General features: G+C 28.8%; 2 protein-coding genes across 2 annotated transcripts; both read right to left on the reverse strand.

Annotated features, from left to right (window-relative positions):
* Positions 1–7,538: 7,538 nt before the first annotated feature.
* On the reverse strand, positions 7,539–11,381 carry LOC103574391 (dynein axonemal light chain 1-like). The gene is made up of 2 exons (XM_014442757.2): positions 9,752–11,381; positions 7,539–8,101 (listed from the first exon to the last, which is right to left on the reverse strand). Exons 1-2 carry the CDS (start codon positions 10,226–10,228, stop codon positions 7,937–7,939), a joined length of 642 nt encoding a protein of 213 aa, XP_014298243.1. The 5' UTR covers positions 10,229–11,381; the 3' UTR covers positions 7,539–7,936.
* Positions 11,382–13,853: 2,472 nt separating this feature from the next.
* On the reverse strand, positions 13,854–14,965 carry LOC103574392 (protein kish-A). The gene is made up of 3 exons (XM_008553834.3): positions 14,834–14,965; positions 14,113–14,222; positions 13,854–14,031 (listed from the first exon to the last, which is right to left on the reverse strand). The coding sequence occupies exons 1-3, from the start codon at positions 14,834–14,836 to the stop codon at positions 13,926–13,928; spliced, it is 219 nt and encodes a 72-aa protein (XP_008552056.1). The 5' UTR covers positions 14,837–14,965; the 3' UTR covers positions 13,854–13,925.
* Positions 14,966–20,288: the final 5,323 nt, after the last annotated feature.

A 20,288-nucleotide genomic window follows, 5' to 3' on the forward strand; every position in this document is an offset into this window, starting at 1 on the left:
TTACATACATACACACACACACACACACACACACACACACACACACACACACACACACACACACACACACACACACATTCATACATACATACATACACACATTCGGACATCATTCTGAAAATAGTCAGAATAGCTTCCTAGGACCTCAAAACGTCGACATCTGATGAAAACTCGATTTTCGAAAATCGGGGTGAAAACAACAACTTCCCGAAATTTTTGAAAATCGTCGATTTTCTTAGCGGGAAGTTAAAAAGTTTTTGTTTTTTTGGTTTTTTTTTTTTTTATTTCTCAGAAACGAGTCTAACGATTGACTTCAAAATCGAATCAGCTCTCGGGCTTAATAAGACGCGTCGATTTCGCCCTTAGCCAACTCAATCGGATAATTCGTTCTAGAGTTATTGTGGGAAATAGAAATGGTAAAAAGTGTTTTTTTGCGAATATCTTTGAAACACTTGAAGAAAACAATTCCAAAATTTGATCAGCTTCATTCTGAAATTCAGTAAAAGACGTCGATTGCCACATCAACCATCAAAATCGGGTTATTTTTCTAAAGAGTATCGTGGCGAAAAAAATGGTAAAAAACGGTTTTTTGCAAACATTCTTAAAATAACTAAACCAAACGATTTCAAAATCTGATCAGCTTAAAACTTGATCAAAATGGGTTGATTGCTGCTTCAAACATGAAAATCAAATCATTTGTCAATGAAATATTGTGGGAGAAAGAAATGGTAAAAAACGTTTTTTTCGAAAACAACGGCATACAAAAGTATTTTCAAGCTCGAAAAAGTATTCCTGACAATATTTTCGAGCCCAAGGAGCTCAAAATGAGTGGGAAGTTTTGGGGCTGGCCCGCAAGGTCAACCGATAGACCGATTTTTTTTTTTTTTTTTTATGAACATTAAAAAATCGAAAGGGTATCTTAAAATATGATGACAGTGAAAATTTGAGCTCTTAATATTGATATTTAGAGGTGGCTATTAATAATTTTCAATGCTTCATTCAATAACATGGTAAAAAATACATAACCCGAAAAAATCACGATACAAAAAATCTCTTCTTAAACATTTGTAGCCCCGAGTGGATCTATCGCCGCCATTTTTATGACTTAAAACACTAATGGCATCCTCAAAAAGCTCAGAGATAAGTGTACACCAGGTGACAAATGAGGGCAAACGTCTATAATGGCTTGTCTTAAATCCTTAGTGATTATAAGTGGAAAAAACCCGTATGAGTATGAGAAGAACTTGCAATCCACCGCTAATCCTACGCAAGTATGTTGACCAAAACTGGGAGTTTGGAACCACGGGGGGCCTTTCCAAGTCCACTATGACCATAGTCTCTTTATTTCCTGAGATGGGAGCAGTGTTTGGTCCGAAAGAGGTTAAACTCGTGGTGGCTGTGGTAAGATACCACGCGCAATGAGCATTTTGATTATACCTCCGGTTAACGTACATTCCTGGTCAATTTTCGACTAAGAGTGTCGTCTAGGTGGTAAATAGTGACACCCCGCAACGCGAGTGTACCCAAAAGGATGTGGTATCAGCCTCCCGTCAAACGGAGGTGGACTTAACCGTCCCGTTACATTAATTAATTAATTAAACATTTGTAGCAAATTTAATGATCTACTAAAAAAGGTCTTTTATGATTTTTGCATAACTTCAACCAATGAGAATTTAGAAATTTTCAATACAACTTTTTGTAGGAAATTAAATGCTCCCCGAGAAAAATGTTTATATATAATCATACATAATTATATATAACTACATATGATCATATATATATATATATATGATTACATATAATCGAGTTATATATAATTATATATAATTTTATATGATTATATATAAAAATTTTTTCTCGGGGGTCTTAAATGCTCTTTATTATTTACACAAATTTTTATAAAACTTGTTGACAAAGTTAGAACTGTCATTGAGGGAGATAACATCAATAGCCTGAAATCATTTTTGAACTAAACCCAAGAATCAAAGTTCAAATCACTAATTCCTAAACTTGAAGCTTTGATGCTGGTATCATGAAAAATAGTTTTATAATTTTTGTTGTCAGAGCTTTACTGCATATACATACTAGAAAACATATCCTCACACCGCAAGATTTATGCATCCAGACTATTCAAAATTTTGTCGGCGTTGATTTCACTTTTATAACCAACTCTTATTGAAAGAAACGATTTAAAACGATTGGAAAAAAAATTTGAAATACTTTTTAATGCTTTTGAATACTTTGAATACTTTTTAATCACCCTTCTTATGAGCATTTAACATTACAAATCGTTTCGAATCGTTTCTTTTAATCAAGGAATAATGACTTTTTATAGAAAATAAATGTTTTAGACGTACGATACTTATAGAGTCAAATACGGTGAAAGAAACACCAGCAGTACACCTTTTCTTACCTATTGTTAATAGCCAAGGATATATTTGTATTAAAAATGTATCAAGATCCTCAAAAAACCTAAGAATTAAAGTTTTTTAATCATGGGGAGTTGATATTTCATTTAATTTTGTTCAAATAAAAAATATGCACATCGTGAAAATTACATATTTTGTCGGAAAAGGTCTCACCTTTCAGAAAAAAATATCAAATTAGGTGTATCAAACGCCGCAGTCATAAAAATCGTTTTTCCTATTTTAAACGAAATTTAAAGGGTCTTCTGTAACTTAAAATAAAAAATGGATATTTTCGTTGAAAAGCTGAGAATTTTTCCTACGAAAAACTATTATGTGATCATTTTTTTTTAATTGTTTCCTTCAAAAAAAAGTAATGAAAAAGTTGAAAATAAAAATTTTTAAAAAATTCAAAAAATAATAACTTTGAAACTGCTGCATATTAAAGGCTCAAATTTTCAGAGAATTTTTTTTTAAATACATGGAAAGACTCCACAAAGTTTGAATCAAATCGTCGAGGGTCACCCCGTAAAAATAACTTTATTTGGTGGAATCACCCATATATATATATATATATATATATATATATATATATATATATATATATATATATATATTGTAACGAGTTTTTTACCACCAAGGATCTACCGGAGTGAAGTCCGAGTACACTTACTATGTGGCAACCTTGTTCAAAGATTTAAATGTTGGGCGCCAGGTGATTTTAGACTCACCAATAAACAATTGTCAGAATGTCGGCTCAGGGTGGCGGATCGGGGAAAGGTCAGGCACTTAAGATTACGATAAAATAATTGATCAGAATTAACAAAGTAATTAATCGTATATTGAACAGAAGAAATAATTGATCGGGTTCACACAAATTATCAATTACAAAAAAAATACTAAATGCCGTGTTCGGCTTGACTCGATATAACAAAATTAAAAAAAAACGGAGTTGATCGAAAACAGTCAGTTCATTGCTCAAAAAAAAATAACAGTCAGTGGTCGAAATAGAAATACACTTATTTTATTTCACAAACACACACAGCGTAGTTCTTAACGAAATACTAGACCGGTGACGTCAGAGTATTTTACATGGCAAGATTCGGCTGCTGCAACGAATGAGAAAAAGATAATCCGCAATTCTCAGAAATACTCGAATGAAATAAAAAAAAAATAAAATAATATTTTATTTTGTTAACGCGTAATTTCACTATCACATAATTATTGCGCGTAATTAATTATTACGTTAATTATTATTTACCCAAAACGCGTTTCACTTGTTCAATACACAAAATCAGTCGGTCGTATACTTGATCAGTTCTCGTGCAAGGCTTCGGCTTGTTCACGAAAAGGCGATTAGTGTTCACTCGAAATCAGTTTACTATCAATTAATTTAACGGGTCGTTGATCGAAACTGGAATTGTTCGTTACGGCGTATATCGAATTGTTCAAAAATTGGAATCGAAATTGTTCTTTTGGTCGAGACGAATTGTTCAAATACCAAAACGTGGCCGTTCAGTACCGCGTCTATCCCAGATCTCCCATTTCAATCCATCTGGTCGATCGATTGCTCGGTCTAAGTTGAAATTTTCGATTCTAGATGTCACTAGAAATTGCTCATCCGGTAACTAGTTAGGTCCGGTTAGTTTAAGTAACTATCGCTGTACGTACTGGCGAGATCCTCGTAATATAAATTTATACTGTGCTACACATCTCTCTACATTACACCCAGCGCTTGCATTTTCTTGTAAGTAATTTTTATTATTATAATTGGCAATAAACTTGCACATATTGTTAATCATTCATTTTACCTACTATTTGTTCATCTTATTCATATCCTATTTTACTGGTAAGATCCTTCAATAGTTTAATAAAAGTATCATTAATTAAGTAAGAATTGATAAGTTCATCAACAATAAGAAATCTATTGATAAGTCATAAGCCGTGAGGCAAGTTAGTGAATTTTACATACGTTGCCATGTTTGAATAAGTGCGGGTCTTTGCTTTGCAAGAACCCCAGCCCACTGCTCTGTCCAAGTAAAATAAAAATTTGTTAGAGGCCAGCCTAAGCCAGGGTTCAACCCGCGAATTCTGGTGGCTGCTGGTAAAAATCGCGAAAGCGAAAAGCGATTTGTCTCAATATATATATATATATATATATATATATATATATATATATATATATATATATATATATAGTTACTTGAAAAATATTATAATAACTTATGGTAATATATATAATCAAGATTAAGAATCATAAAAATGTTTGAAATAAATAGAGGAGGGGGGGGGGGGGGGGAGCAAAGTGAGCCACTTAAGAAAAAAAGCTTTAAATCCTCAGTTTTTTTTACTTGTTTTACTTTTATTTACTCTCTTGCCAAGTATTTGACCTTAATTTGTTCTATCCATTAGAAATAAAAAATTAGAAAATGTGGGGCAAAATGGGCTCCCCTCAAAAAATTTTTATAATGTAAGTTTTTCAGCTTGTCTCACTTTTCTTTTCCTTCTGCTGAGTTTTTGGTGTTAAATTGTTGTGTCTATCAAAATTAAAAAATCCCAAAAAAAGTTGGGTAAAACGGGCCCTCAACAAAACTCAATGTATGTTTCTCGCTTGTTTTATGTTTTGAAACTGTTTGCTTTGTATTTAGTATAAAAAAGTATCGATAGTGAAGATTATATTAATAATAATTTCATTACTTGATTACTTTTATTTTAATGATTTTCGTTTACATAGAATAAATTGTTTTTGAAAAGAATTAGAGTTAGTAATGCTGTTGCACTCATGACCCAGTTTGCCCTTTATCATAATTCTATAATCGTTTCTGTCAAAGTCTAGGCAGCCGATTCTCCCCCCCCCAACCCCCCAAAAAAACTTTTTATTTTAAAAATTTTGGAGGGTTTATTTTGCCCTCATATATTTCTAGGCATCCAAAATTTCAGGGCCCCCCTTCCCCTACATTGAAATGTTCAACAAACTACTAATATATAAATGATATTAATATACTTATTAATTAAAGGTTAAAATTAAGTAACCAAAAATATTCAATGGGCAATTGTCGATCATTCAACAAAAATACACCAAGTAACACGGAACGGTGTAAAAAAGTAGATTACACCGTGTGTAAAATAACACGGATGTAAAATTTACACCGAATTTTTTCACTGATATTTTCGGTACTATACACGGCCCTGTAAAATCCTACGGGTCCATTTTTACACCGAAATTTTTTACCGTGTACCCTTTTTCACGCCAAGAAATCCCTTTTTTTCTGTGTGCTTATGGTGATCACTTAAAATCCTAGCTTTGTTCATTTTAATATTTTAACAGCTTACTTTAAAAAACATGATTATCAAAAATACTAAGAAAATAAAAAAATATGATTGATACAGAAATTTGGAAACTATAAGAAAAGACATATCAATATTCTAAGGCTTATTAGATTTTAGAATCGATCGATTCGATAGTATCTAAAATATTCGAGAAAAATGAAAAAGAAAGAATTTTTATCATTCTTTTATCGACGATATCTCTCGAACGGATTATCCGATCGCAACGTTCGTGACGGCAATTGAAAAAGATTTTATCAAGTCCTACAGCTGATTCGATTTTAAAATCGATCCGACAGTTTTCAAAATATCCAAATAAAATGATTTTTTTTCTCTTATTTCTTAAATCTCTCAAAATCTATTTAACTTAATGATCTAATATTTTCTAGAAATCTAAGTTCAGAAGAACCCTTTCGAATGTTGCAAGAAGAATCTAAATGGGTTCATTCATTAAAAAGATATGAGAGGTTTGCATTCACACAAACACACACACACACACACACACACACACACATACTCTGGAAAATTGTTCAAAAAAAAGAGAAAATTGGACATGATACGCAATATAAAACTTTGCACCAGTATCTGCAGAAAGATATATAATCATATAAAGACATAGATAACGAGTGAACTTGTGATCAGGCTTGTGCAAGAATGCTACAAGATTATTGGAAATGGGTATCGGAGAAAAAAGTGTCGAATAAAGATGAAAACTTTACCATCATTAATTATTTCTTTCTATCCATCTAAATTTTGTCGAGGTTGAAAGCAACTAAAATTATGCGTAAAATGTTTATTTATTCACACATATTATATCTAAGAACTTTTCTTAATTCAAATGACTATTGATAATTTATCATTTCAAATTACAAAATACTTACCCAAATATCGAAAAACTGTGCATGTACGGATATTGAATAATTTTGGTTGTATATGATACTAAGTACATAAATAATGTTGAAGTTAGCTTCGTTAAAATTTGTTTTTTACTATATAATTCATTTTTTTTTTTTTTTTTTTTTTTTTTTTTTTTTTTGTGTTTAAAATAATAATTGTATGAAAAATGATTATCGCAGTTGATAGATGAATGTACTAATCAGTATGGATTGTTTTCCATATTTTCAAAAAATATTTCGAAATCTATACACAAGAATAACTTCAAATTTACAAAAAAATTGAATTCTACAGATCTCTTTCAATTGCCTACACACGCACACACACACACACACACTCACACATTCGATTTTCAAAAATTAAAATTAAAATAATGACTTACCTTTTTTTGAAAATTTTCAACTTCCTCTGAACAGAAAATTAAAAATTATATTTTTTTTTACATCGACTAATAGATTAATGTATATTTAGTAGTAAGCAAATAAGGAAAGAAAAAAAATGTATGGATTATCAACAAAATTATAATTTTAAATTTTTACTGCAAGTAAATATTTTTAATGCATAATTCCATATAATTTTACTTTACATAAATTATACTAATGCGATTTATTAATAGCAAAAAACTATAGCTTAAAAATTATTTTCGAATGTAAAAATTGATTTAATTATATTTTTAACTTGAAAAAATATAATTCTTGTTTTATGACATCGTGGAATTATGACGAACAAATGAAATAATGAAATCCTGCATGTTTTCCGAGTCTGTAACTTTATTTTAAATTTCAATTTTAAATTATTGGGTTTCTATATGATTTGTGTAAAAATTTTTTTTGACTGAAGTTATTATCTATACTTATGTATTTGATTATATAATCATTACTTGAACATGTATCGTTTGTGATTACACCGCCACCCACAAGGTAATCATGAACATTGATGATTTAATTTTTCAGTTTAAAGTAAAATAAATTTCTAAATTTAAATAGAAAAAGAAGGTTACATAAGTAAATATCACATTTATAATATCACACGACAAAATATCACCGCCTATACATTGAGATAACATTACGTCAAAATATCACATGATATTATGACTGTAATATTTAGTCGTGACACCAAAAAAAAAAATTGTAAATTAATAAAATTTTATGAATTTTAATAATTGTACTTGATGAATGAATCATTCTGATTAATACTAATGATTACTTATATTGATGATTAATCAATGTTTCTAATTAACCGCTAAATTATAATTTACTTTTAGTCATAACTAAATTTCTATTTAATTTGTTAAACATTAGCTTATATTCTTAAGTATTCGTAGGTATCCCACTTTCCCCTACTATCGAAGTATCTAACTTTACTGATGCTTGAGCTGGTTGAACAGGACTATCTTCCGTTCTAATTAACGGTTCACCATCAAGCTTTTCTAAGCTTGGTAACCGTTTAGATATATCGACTCTCCAAAGATCCACCTACGAATAGAAAATAAAATTGTGAGAAAAGAACTATTTTTTTTTTTTTTTTTTTTTTTTTTCAAGAGAATAAATATACTGATTCAGCAGAAGGCAGCCAAGTTGCAGCAACAGGATTTTCCTGCAGCTGCAACAGTAAATTTTTTTCCACGTACAATTTCTTATTGTGTAGAAATAGATCATGATAAGTTATTTTTCATTGAAACATACTTGCCTGCTTTTGTATCTTTGTGTGTGTGTGTGTGTGTGTGGGGGGGGGGGGGGGTAAACTCTATAACTTTTTAACTAATTGACTGATCTGAATAGTTCTAGCGGCAATTAAAAGAGCTTGTTAGCTATCAACCTTCCTGTGAATTTTAAATCATTCGATCAAATAGACTGGTATAATTAAAAAATACAAAAAAAAAAAAATTATTTTTAGTTATTAATCTATTCCAGAATGTATTCAACTTTAAAACTTAATAAAACGTGTCGATCACCGCCAGAATTGTCTCAATCGGTTAATTTCCCGGACTGAGAAATCTGATCTGAAATTATAAATTATTCCATATTGCATCATATCATAAAATTATGATTGCAAATTACTTAAAATGATTAAAAATTCTCAGCTTTGAATAGTTTTAAATCTTAATTATTTCAAATCCGTCCAAATCGTTAAATCAAACTACTTTCGTGCGTAATTTTAAAATAAATCATTTTTAATCATACTGAATCATATAATAGGAAAATAATATTTTAAGGTTTACAATTATTCGAAATGATTAAGATCATTTTAAATTAAATTGAATAATAAAATAATATATATTTTTAGAGCAAAAAAAAAAATTGTTTTTATACCTGAATAATTCCAAAAATTTTTAATTGTTCGATGAACCAGAAATTCCAATATTATTGTCATTCAATTTAGTTTAAAATGATTCGAAAGTTCAAATCATTTAAATAATTCTAAATTGTCAGAGGAACTAGAAATTCCTATATTATTTTCTCATTCAATTTAATTCAAAATGATTTGAAAATTTAAATAATTTCAAATCATAAAATAATATTTTGTTATTTTTCAATTAGTCACAAACGTATTTTATAATCGTACACAAAATTGAAAGTTTAATGTTTTACAGATAATTTTTTTTGAGTTTGAAGAGCTCAAAAAAAAAAAAAAAAAAAAAAATGCTTAGATGAGTATTTTTGAGCTCGAAAACAGCGGAAAGTTTTTGGTTTGACCTGCAGGGCCAATCGTTGTCCAGATTTGTTTTTTTTATTTTTTCGTAAATTTATTAAAAATATTTTTTAGAAATATTTCTAAGAAATATTTTTTCAACTTTTTTCGCCGGCGTTGACATATTTTTAAAACATTAAGAAATATTAAAAAAATATTGCCAATATTTCCTAGAAATATTTTAAATATATTTTTGTGCCGATAGGCTATATATTCAATATTTAATCTCTAAAATTTCGATGTTGGTAATTTCGAAATATCATAAAAAAAAAAAAAGATAATAATCGTTAAACGCAAAATTCGTATACATTTTAAATTATTTATAACACTCAAGATATTTTTCTAGTTATTACATAAAAACATCTGAATCCATTTCTCTATCAAAAAATTTTTCTTATCTCTTAATAATATGAATGATTCTAATATTTGATTACCTCAACACCTTCGCAAAGCGGATTACCGACGAACAATAATTCACGTAAGTTCATCAATTCCTGAAGGCGCATGAATTCATTCCACTCCTTAACAAGGTTATTTGATATATAAAGTACTTTTAAATTTTTCATTGTTGCTATACCTTTCATTTTTTCTATTGAATTATATGAAATCCATAGTTCTTCGAGAGTTTCAGCGAGTGGTTCAAGACCAGAAAATCCTTTTATAACATTTCGTCCTAGTGATAGTATCTTTAAATTTTTTAGAGAACTTATTCCAACAATTTTTTCAATCATATTTGTTGATAATGATAATTTTAGACATTTTGAAAATAAAGCCAGAGAATTATCCATTTTTTCTACAGGAGGCCATTGAAAACTCAAATCTACGTCCAACGCAGATGAAGCATCACATTTATTATCTTCTTCCCAGCGTCGAGCAGCGTCCTTACACGTTGTAGGTTTTAAAATTGACATGTGTTATCTTTTATATATTTAATTAATGAATAGTACTTTTTTAAATGTTTTCTATCAATGGAAAATATATTGAAATTAAAAAATTAATAACTCTGACTTTCTGACTTGAATACTTATTTACAATTACAAAAAATACTGACTTAAAGTATTAAATTGATTCTCTGTTACTTAGCACCGACAGTTACTAAGCTACAATAATCGATTTAGACTTTGTATGTAATATAAAAAGTAAAAAAATTTGATATTGTAAAACCACACATCTTGTGTCGAAAACTAGTGATATCAATCAACAAGAAAGAAGTTAAATCAACCACTTCGAAATTTCAGTTGTAATAAAATTAAATCACATGTCTCAAAGAAAGTAGGCCTGATCATATGCAATTAGACAGGGTGAAATAAAACGGTAATCGAATTTATATATTGATCATGTATAGTCACACTTATCTTTATGCATGATTATATATAAATTTCAGTATAATTAGATCTGCTCATTTTCACCTAGTTCCTCGGCTTATACTTAATATTATTAGGTGTAAATTATTATATGGCCACTCATGGGTCCACACATAATAAAGCCTGGTTGCAGTATATCAAAACATAAAGGCATTCTTACATGCTACCCCTCACTTTTTGTAAAAAATATTCAGTGACTTTCAACTGTCATAACTGTATTCAAATTTGATTAATTAACTAGTATATAAATCCCGTCCGCTTCAATAACAGTTTTATACTTGTAAAAAGTCCTGTTTTTGATTTAAAAGCGATTGAAATCAGACTAAAAACTATAGTAAATAAAGTCTGTTTTTGTCCTTAAAAACAATAGAACACAGACCAATAATTATAATAAAAAAATTTGTTTTTAGTCCAAACGCGATTTAAAACCGACTAAATATCATACGAAAATAAGTCTGATATTGGCCTGGATAATGACTAGTACGGACAAAAACAGACTAAACTCCTATATAAAATAATTACGATTTATAACTTGAATTAAAAAAAAAATATTTGAATTTATCATGTAATTTTAAAACAGATCTAATTTTTTGACTCGGGTAGGCTTAAGAAAAAATTCTTCCAACGGTTTCAATGTCAATATCTTAATTAATTTAAGAAAAGTTATTCGGCATCCAAAATGGAAGTAGATTTCTTATTATTTTTTAATTTATATTCAATTTTTAAGATAAGATTGAATTTATAAGAAGTTTTTTCGACATTTTTTGTGGATTTTGAGATCAAAATTTTTCAACGATTTAAAATATGAAACGAAATTAATTATAACTTCTTGAACTAAGTTGCTAAGATTTAAGTGTTACACGGCAATAAACTTAATTAAAACAGACCGACAAATTTAAAGACAAGTAAGGAAAACAAATACAACTGATAACTTTAAATAAATAAGTAGATAATTTTTGTTTAAGAAAAGGCGTGGTGGCTACAGATTTTTGAGATGAACTTCCCTGACATTTTCAGGCATTCCAGTCAAATAATTCAAAAATTTCCTGACCATATGTAGTAATATCAAATCATTGGAAATATTGATTTAATTTAAAATAAAATGGTATAAGTCAGTTCAAGAGATAATCAATCATTGTCATTTAAAACTGAAAAAAGAAATATTCGTCCGTATAAATTAATATATTTGTGGCTTTTTTCTGAATATTACTTAATGACAAATAAATATATTTGGTACAACTAAATGTAACAGTTGATTCAAATAATTTTTTAATTTAACTGAAATATATCTTTCATTTGTGGCAATTGATGTATATGTGGCAAAGATATCAAATTTGTGACTGATAACGGAAAATTCGACGATACTATACACCCTGACTAAGAAAAATTATTTGAAATGATTCAAAACAATTTGAATCAACTAAAATATACGTATACACTTAGCATGGATTAAATCATTTTTATTTGCAGCAATTGAATCATTCCTTTGCCACAAATAAATCACTTATTACACGCAATTAAATAACTCAAATATACTATATTTTTCTCACAATTGAATAATTATTTGGCCATATCCAAATAATATACGATATCTTTGGCTCAAATAAATCTTAGTCGGCGCAAATAATCTTTTTTTCAGTGAGTGAAACTTTATTTTATTATTTGTCAATTTTCATTGTTTATTTTTTCCTTAAATATTAAATGAATAATTTTTTATTTTTTACTTTAAAGCCATGTTTTTATATAACTTATTCTATAATATAATATGATTAAATTTTTCATTGTCACTAGTTTAAATTTCATAAATAAAAACGTTTTATAAAATATTAATAGAAGTATTGATGATCGCCCGTGAAAAATGAATTGTACATAGCCATATATGGCCACACATGGAAATTGGCAAAACATGGCCATATATGACTCGATATGACCATATATGATCATACATGACCGTGTATGGCCATATATGATCATACGTGGCCACCCGTGAAAAATGAAAAATATATGGCCATGCATAGCCGTATAAACTACATGAGTATTTATGGCCATGTATGGGCATACCAATATTTTAATAAAATTATACATGGTCATATATGAATCATGTAAGGCCATACATAGTTATGTATGACTATATATGACCATGTCCGTAATTTATGAATTATATATGATCATTTATGGCCATATATAGTTCATACATAGCCAAAAATGGATCATATATGGCCATGCATGGACATACTAACTTTTTAATAGTTATGCATAGCCAATTGGCCATACATAGTTAGGTACGCCCAAGATTAATAAATTATATCTATATGGTCATTAGGGTGTTTCAAAAAAAAAAAAAAAGTTTTTTTTTATGGTATCCAAAAATTGAAAGTATAACTAAAAATAAAAATTTTGGTAACAATCCAGGCTCTTAATAATGACATTAAGGTTTGCCTCAATCGATATTTCTATTTTCCATTTAAATAACACATGAAAAAAATTTTTTTTTTATTATTTTCTAGCTCACAAACCAATGAACGAATTTTTGTGCACAATAAATTTTTTTGTAAAAAATTGAACGCTCTGCAAAAAAAATCTCTTATCATTTTTTGATAAATCCCACTGTTTAAAAGTTATTCAAGCTTCAAGACAAATTTATAGTAAATTTTAATATTTTTTTACTTTTCCGACGAAAAGATCAGTCTTATCAAAAAATGTCATAGAAACTTTTTTGTAGATAATTTTATCCTTTACAAATTATTACAAATAAAATTTTTCGAAATTCCGCATTGTTCACAAGTTACTTTCATTTCAATGTCAAGCTCTTGAAATCAATCAGAAACCTATTTTTTTAAGAGCTTCCAGAAAACGCTAAAAACTTTCCTTGAAAGATTTCCAATCTTCATCAGTAATAACATCGAATTAAAAATTGTTTTACTGCCACTTTTTAGCGGACAAGAACGAATTATATAGCAATTTAGTCTCGATTCATGCCCACTATTGGAAACTTTAAACTGCGATATTTCTAGCATTATAAACCAGCAGTGGTTTCAATAAAATATAAACAGTGTTGTATTAGATAAAAATTATAAAAATATTTAACTTGTTCACATAAGTATTGATCAATCACCTATTTAAAGTTTGTATTAATTTTGTTCACTCTTTATAAAAAAAAATGACCATCCCATAAACATTAATATTAATCAGTTTATTTAATAAAAAAATATTTGTTAAAATTGTTTGTTCAAAGAATTATTGTTTAAGAACAAAATAATATACTGAATGCCATAAATAAACAACCAATTGCTATGTAGGGACTTTTTCTTTCACCAATTCTTGCACATTTCCAAAATATACCTCCGACCCTGTAAATATAATCAGCAAATAAATATGTTTACAAATTAAAATTATACATGAAATAAAAATATAGTAAGATATGAACTCACCCAACTTTTTTGCCATCTATTATACGCGGTATAATTGATCGCACGTAAGCACACGTGCATATTAGCAATAAAATCACTGTCATAAGACTTTGAAAATTAAAAAGAGCTGACTGCAAAAATAAAAATTTAGACATTATTTTTTAAACTTATAAAATATAACGAAAAAAATAGTCTTATCTGAGAATTTATATCATGAATGAAATCAAAACAAGGTAGCTGAAGAATAGAGTAAAATGTTTATGTATTATATTGTACTTCATATTTGATATTATTTATAATTTAAAGCTTGAGATTGTAAGGTTATGTATTTAAATATTAGCAATAAACTTCATTTTCATTTAAAATGAATTTGAACATAAATTAAGCAAATATTATTTTATTCTAATACAAGTATATATATACAAGATCTGCGTTACTCGTAAAAAATTATGAAGTATAAATATATAATAAGTAAAAACAAAAACAATCTTAAACGAATGTACACAATTTTTCGTTTACTGTTTCTTGTTTTAACACATTCTTTTCTGAAATTAATAACATTGTTCAAAATTACGGTAAGAAAATTATAATATATTATCTAATTATAATTATAAATATTAATAAATAGAAATAAGTGAATTTATTGGAAATGAATAAGAATAAAATGACTCATCAGATATCTCACACAGAAATTACTTTATCAACATCAATAAATTAATTTAAATGAAAAAAAAATTCGAACCATAATGCGTCTGCTATTTAAATCTTTGGAAAAAATATGATGAATATTTAAATTAACTAATATACATGAAATTTTTCAACTAAACATTGCCATGTTGACAGTTGACACGTTGAAACCGATTCAGGATTTACATCTAAGGGTCCCTAGGAGAGATCCTGTTATATCCTGTGAGGTTACTAGGGTCGGAGCTGACGCCACCTCCTGGACGGTGGGTAGTTCGTTGTCGCGCGGGACCAATTTTGAATTTAAAATAATGAATAAATTTATTGTTGACTACGATGATGATGGTTATGATTATTATTCAATAAAACAATGAAGTTATGGGTAAGGATAGATGTAATTGATAAAATAACTTTTATCTGAAGACTAAGTCTTATTATAAAGTATGGATAAAACTTGATCAGTAATAACAGTTGTATTCGTTAAGTTCGTTAAGTTCTCGGAGAAAAGTGAAGTTATCAGACGGCAGAGAGATCTCTGATGTTTGAAGTCGATCAAGAATCGATTCTTAACATTCGACTTTGAAATAAATTCGTCCGAGACAAATTGGTCCGCGAGGTGGTGACATATTTTAATGAAGTGTTTGCTGCACTTTGAAATTTCATCAGGATAAAATTGAATGAAATTTATGAAAATTTTTAAGATAGAAATGAATAAGCCAGTTACTTTTAGAAGCGAAAATATAGAACCAAACAACCCAAAAATTGTATTTTTATACAAAAAAAAAACGAAGTGTTTCATTCAAGCTGAAATTTTAATAGCATCTAAATTATATTTATATAAAAATACTTAAAAAAAAGCTATACACTTTTGTTAATGTTTAATAACAACTAAACATTAAATAAATTTCACATTAGCTAAAGTAAGAATCGCTATAGACAGTAATACATGTATATGGGGCATTCCACACCAATCAACGAGGTCGTGGACCTGATCATTATTTATTTACTCAATTACATTAGATGTTGTAGTCTTTGTTGAAGGACACATCCACGATTTATTTCAAATTTTGATATCGCTTTTTCAAAAAGTTATGGATTTTTGAAAATTTTGGATAAAAAATATTTGAATGTGGCTGCGTATTAATTTTCACTTAAAAATCGATCAAAATCGACTTTTTGTATCGATTAATCGATTCCAAAAATCGTAATGAACAGATTCGACGTGGGAATCGAAAATCGATTCTTTGATAGCAGATCTTTCCATTATTGTGGTATCCTATCACGGTTCGTACGAGCGATTAAAGCGAGACCGCGTAGAATACGAGATAAACGCAATCGCGCGGGATTATTTAAAATGTATCAATTTAATAATATATAATTTAATACCTAATTTAATAATATAATAGATACTACTTTATTTTAGTTGTAGTTTATTATACTTTTGGGAGTTTCCAAACCATTTATTTAAGCTAGGTCTGGTCACTTAAGTTATATTCTTTACTCTCCGAGATCATAAAATTGTAAGATCTCGGGAAAACCCACGGTCTTGGGAAACTTATTTTCACAAGTCTGTCCTTTTATTTAAAAGATGGAATTTGTTCTAGACGTAAGCTTTTTATTTTTTTGGAAACGTAAAATATTTCTAAATATTGTAACTATAGTACCTAAGATAGAACTAGTTAAGCCGATAAGAGGCCCCAGTAAAACTTGGGAATCTCTAAGGCCGACAAAACGGCAAGTTCGGAGCCATAAAACATCGCACCCTGGGAAAACCCTTAACCACGCTGGACAATCGCACAGCTGCAGAGTGGACGAAGCCAGTGGTCAAGAGGAGACCCGATTCTGCCGCTCACGTGACGTCAGATGGACCTGGGACGGGCCCAACCCCCACTCAAGCTGCCAGCGCGGACTTGCCATAATTTTAAGTTACCAACAATCAAAAACATTTTGTAAGTCGAATCGACAAGCCGTAATTTTGTAACTTGGTCGACAGAATATAGACTCCTTGAATCTTAGTTATTTATTAATCTTTTCCATTTAGAAGAACCCTTAACATAATTTAATTCAATTTATTTCTCAATTATATTATTAATAAGTATACCGCGTTCTCGAAGTTGAATATTTTAATATTCCCAAGCGAATCGACCCCGTCGATAAAAAAAAAATCAAACTGAAATTAAATCTCTAGCCAACCGCTAGGAGGAGGCGATAACACCATCCCTAAAGTGAAGTTACATCAGACGGCAGAAAGATCTCTGACTCTGCACTCATCGACTTCTCCGACCATTCTCATGCTCACACACATACTTATGTAATATATGTACTAGGGTGCTTCGTGTTATGTCCTGGGAGGTTACTAGGATCGGAGCTGACGCCACCTCCTGGACAGTGGGCAGTTCGTTGTCACGCGGGACCAAATTTTGAATTTGAAAACAGTGGATAAATTTATTGTTTACTAAGATGATGATGACTATGATTGTTATTTAATGAAATAATTAAACTATGATTAAGGATAGATGTAATTGATAAAATAACTTTTATCTGAAGACTGAATTTTATTATAAAGTATGGATAAAACTTGATCAGTAATAACAGTTGTATTCGTAAAGAGTTCTCGGAGAGAAGTAAAGTTACATCAGACGGCAGAGAGATCTCGGACCTCCACTCTCCAACTTCTCCCCACTACTCTCATGTTCACACTCATGCTTATATGTATAAATACTTATATATCTATGTTCTTTACTAAATACTATACTTATACATTTATACTTTCTACTAATACGAATTTGAGATATAAGCTTATACATTTACGTTCTTTACTTTATCCATTCTATATCTTCTTATTACTTATATTATTTATATTCTATTTTCCCGTACTTGGATACAATCATTCAGTTAAATATTCTAGACTATCAGAGGTGTGTTCTATAATTATTCTATATTTAGTTATTCGTTACAATTGACATTATCATTTATCGTGAAACATCATTATAATTATTCTAATGCTATATTTCTATATTTTCTTTAATTTATTTATTATACGCGTCACTCTTTATTTAATATTAACAGTAATAGTTAAATTCTGGTGAGACATGGTTTTCATTAGTAAGTAACATTTATTAATTATATATTTTCTTTTCTTACTTGTTGATAGAATATGTATTTGTTTATAACCATATTGACGGTTAACTTTAGAACAAGGACCTATTCATGATTTTTATGCGTATGTTTTGTTTAGGTTTTAAGTATCGGATGACAGGAAACGTTCCAAGACCACTCAACCTGTATTTATATTTCTCTGAATACAAAATAAAGGTTTATCTATCTATTTATTTAAACTTTCTTATAATAAAAATATACAATTTAATGAGTATGTGCCACGACGATTTATCATTTAAATTATTGACTCAATATTGTTAAGACGCAATAAGTGTTGTAAGAAATTAATATATAATTTCAAATGGAATTTAAATGCGCGCTTCTTATATATCTCAAGTTTACTAATTAATTAACAGGTGGAGGCACCTAAGGCTGTTAAGGACATAACATTCGTTTGAAACGACTATTTTTTTTTCTGATCCATCGACTGAATAATTCTCACCAAAGATGAGCTCTTAATTTTAATTTTAAGTACTCGTTAAATGAATTTGAAATTTTCCCGTTTAATTAACATGTAAATTTTGATTTTTCTTTTTCAATTATCTATAGCTCCGCGGCATTGCAAAATATTTAGTCGCTCTTAGGCAGAAATAACAGAGGAATCCTTCCTATTCAAAAGAGCTTGTAGCTAATTTACGTTTTGTAACCGGCCTCACTGGTAAAAATTCTTAAAGCCAATTTTTTTTCAATTTTTATGGTTTTTTTTTAATTTACTTGCAAACCACTAACTTTAGAACAAAATTGTATAGGATTTTTTTTTGTAGAAAATTTTATTCCCTATAAAAAAGATTGTTATGTCCTGGGAGGTTACTAGGATCGGAGCTGACGCCACCTCCTGGACAGTGGGTAGTTCGTTGTCACGCGGGACCAAATTTTGAATTTGAAAACAGTGGATAAATTTATTGTTTACTACGATGATGATGATTATGATTGTTATTTAATGAAATAATTAAACTATGATTAAGGATAGATGTAATTGATAAAATAACTTTTATCTGAAGACTGAGTTTTATTATAAAGTATGAATAAAACTTGATCAGTAATAACAGTTGTATTCGTAAAGAGTTCTCGGAGAGAAGTCAAGTTACATCAGACGGCAGAGAGATCTCGGACCTCCACTCTCCAACTTCTCCCCACTACTCTCATGTTCACACTCATGCTTATATGTATAAATACTTATATATCTATGTTCTTTACTAAATATTATACTTATAGATTTATACTTTCTACTAATACGAATTTGAGATATAAGCTTATACATTTACGTTCTTTACTTTATCCATTCTATATCTTCTTATTACTTATATTATTTATATTCTATTTTCCCGTACTTGGATACAATCATTCGGTTAAATATTCTAGACTATCAGAGGTGTGTTCTATAATTATTCTATATTTAGTTATTCGTTACAATTGACATTATCATTTATCGTGAAACATCATTATAATTATTCTAATACTATATTTCAATATTTCTATTAATTCATTTATTATATGAATCACTCTTTATTTAATATAAAAATATATATATTAACAATAATAGTTAAGTTCCTGTGAAATGGTTTTCATTTATAAATAAGATTTATTTATTATATATTTCCTTTTCTTGTTTGCTTATAGAGTATGTATTTGTTTATAATCATATTTACTGTTAACTTTAGAACAAGGGCCTATTCATGATTTTTATGCGTGTGTTTTGTTTAGGTTTTAAGTATCAGGTGACAGAAAACGTTCCAAGACCACTCAAACTGTATTTATGTTTCTCTAAATATAAAATAAAGTTTATCCATCTATTTATTTAACTTTCTTATAATAAAAATATATAATTTAATGAGTATGTGCCACGACGATTTGTGATTTAATTTATTTACTTCATATTGTTAAGACGCAATAAGTGTTGTAGGATATTAATATATTATTTCAAATGGAATTTAAATGCGCGCTTCTTATATATCTCAAGTTTACTAATTAATTAACAGGTGGAGGCACCTGAGGCTGTTGAGGACATAACAAGATTGTTATGTCCTCAACAGCCTCAGGTGCCTCCACCTGTTAATTTATTAGTAAACTTGAGATATATAAGAAGCGCGCATTTAAATTCCATTTGAAATTATATATTAATTTCTTACAACACTTATTGCGTCTTAACAATATTGAGTCAGTAATTTAAATGGTAAATCGTCGTGGCACATACTCATTAAATTATATATTTTTATTATAAGAAAGTTTAAATAAATAGATAAATAAACCTTTATTTTGTATTCAGAGAAATATAAATACAGGTTGAGTGGTCTTGGTACGTTTCCTGTCATCCGATACTTAAAACCTAAACAAAACATACGCATAAAAATCAT

Source organism: Microplitis demolitor, chromosome 2 (assembly GCF_026212275.2).
Source record: "Microplitis demolitor isolate Queensland-Clemson2020A chromosome 2, iyMicDemo2.1a, whole genome shotgun sequence".
Taxonomy (NCBI): domain Eukaryota; kingdom Metazoa; phylum Arthropoda; class Insecta; order Hymenoptera; family Braconidae; genus Microplitis; species Microplitis demolitor.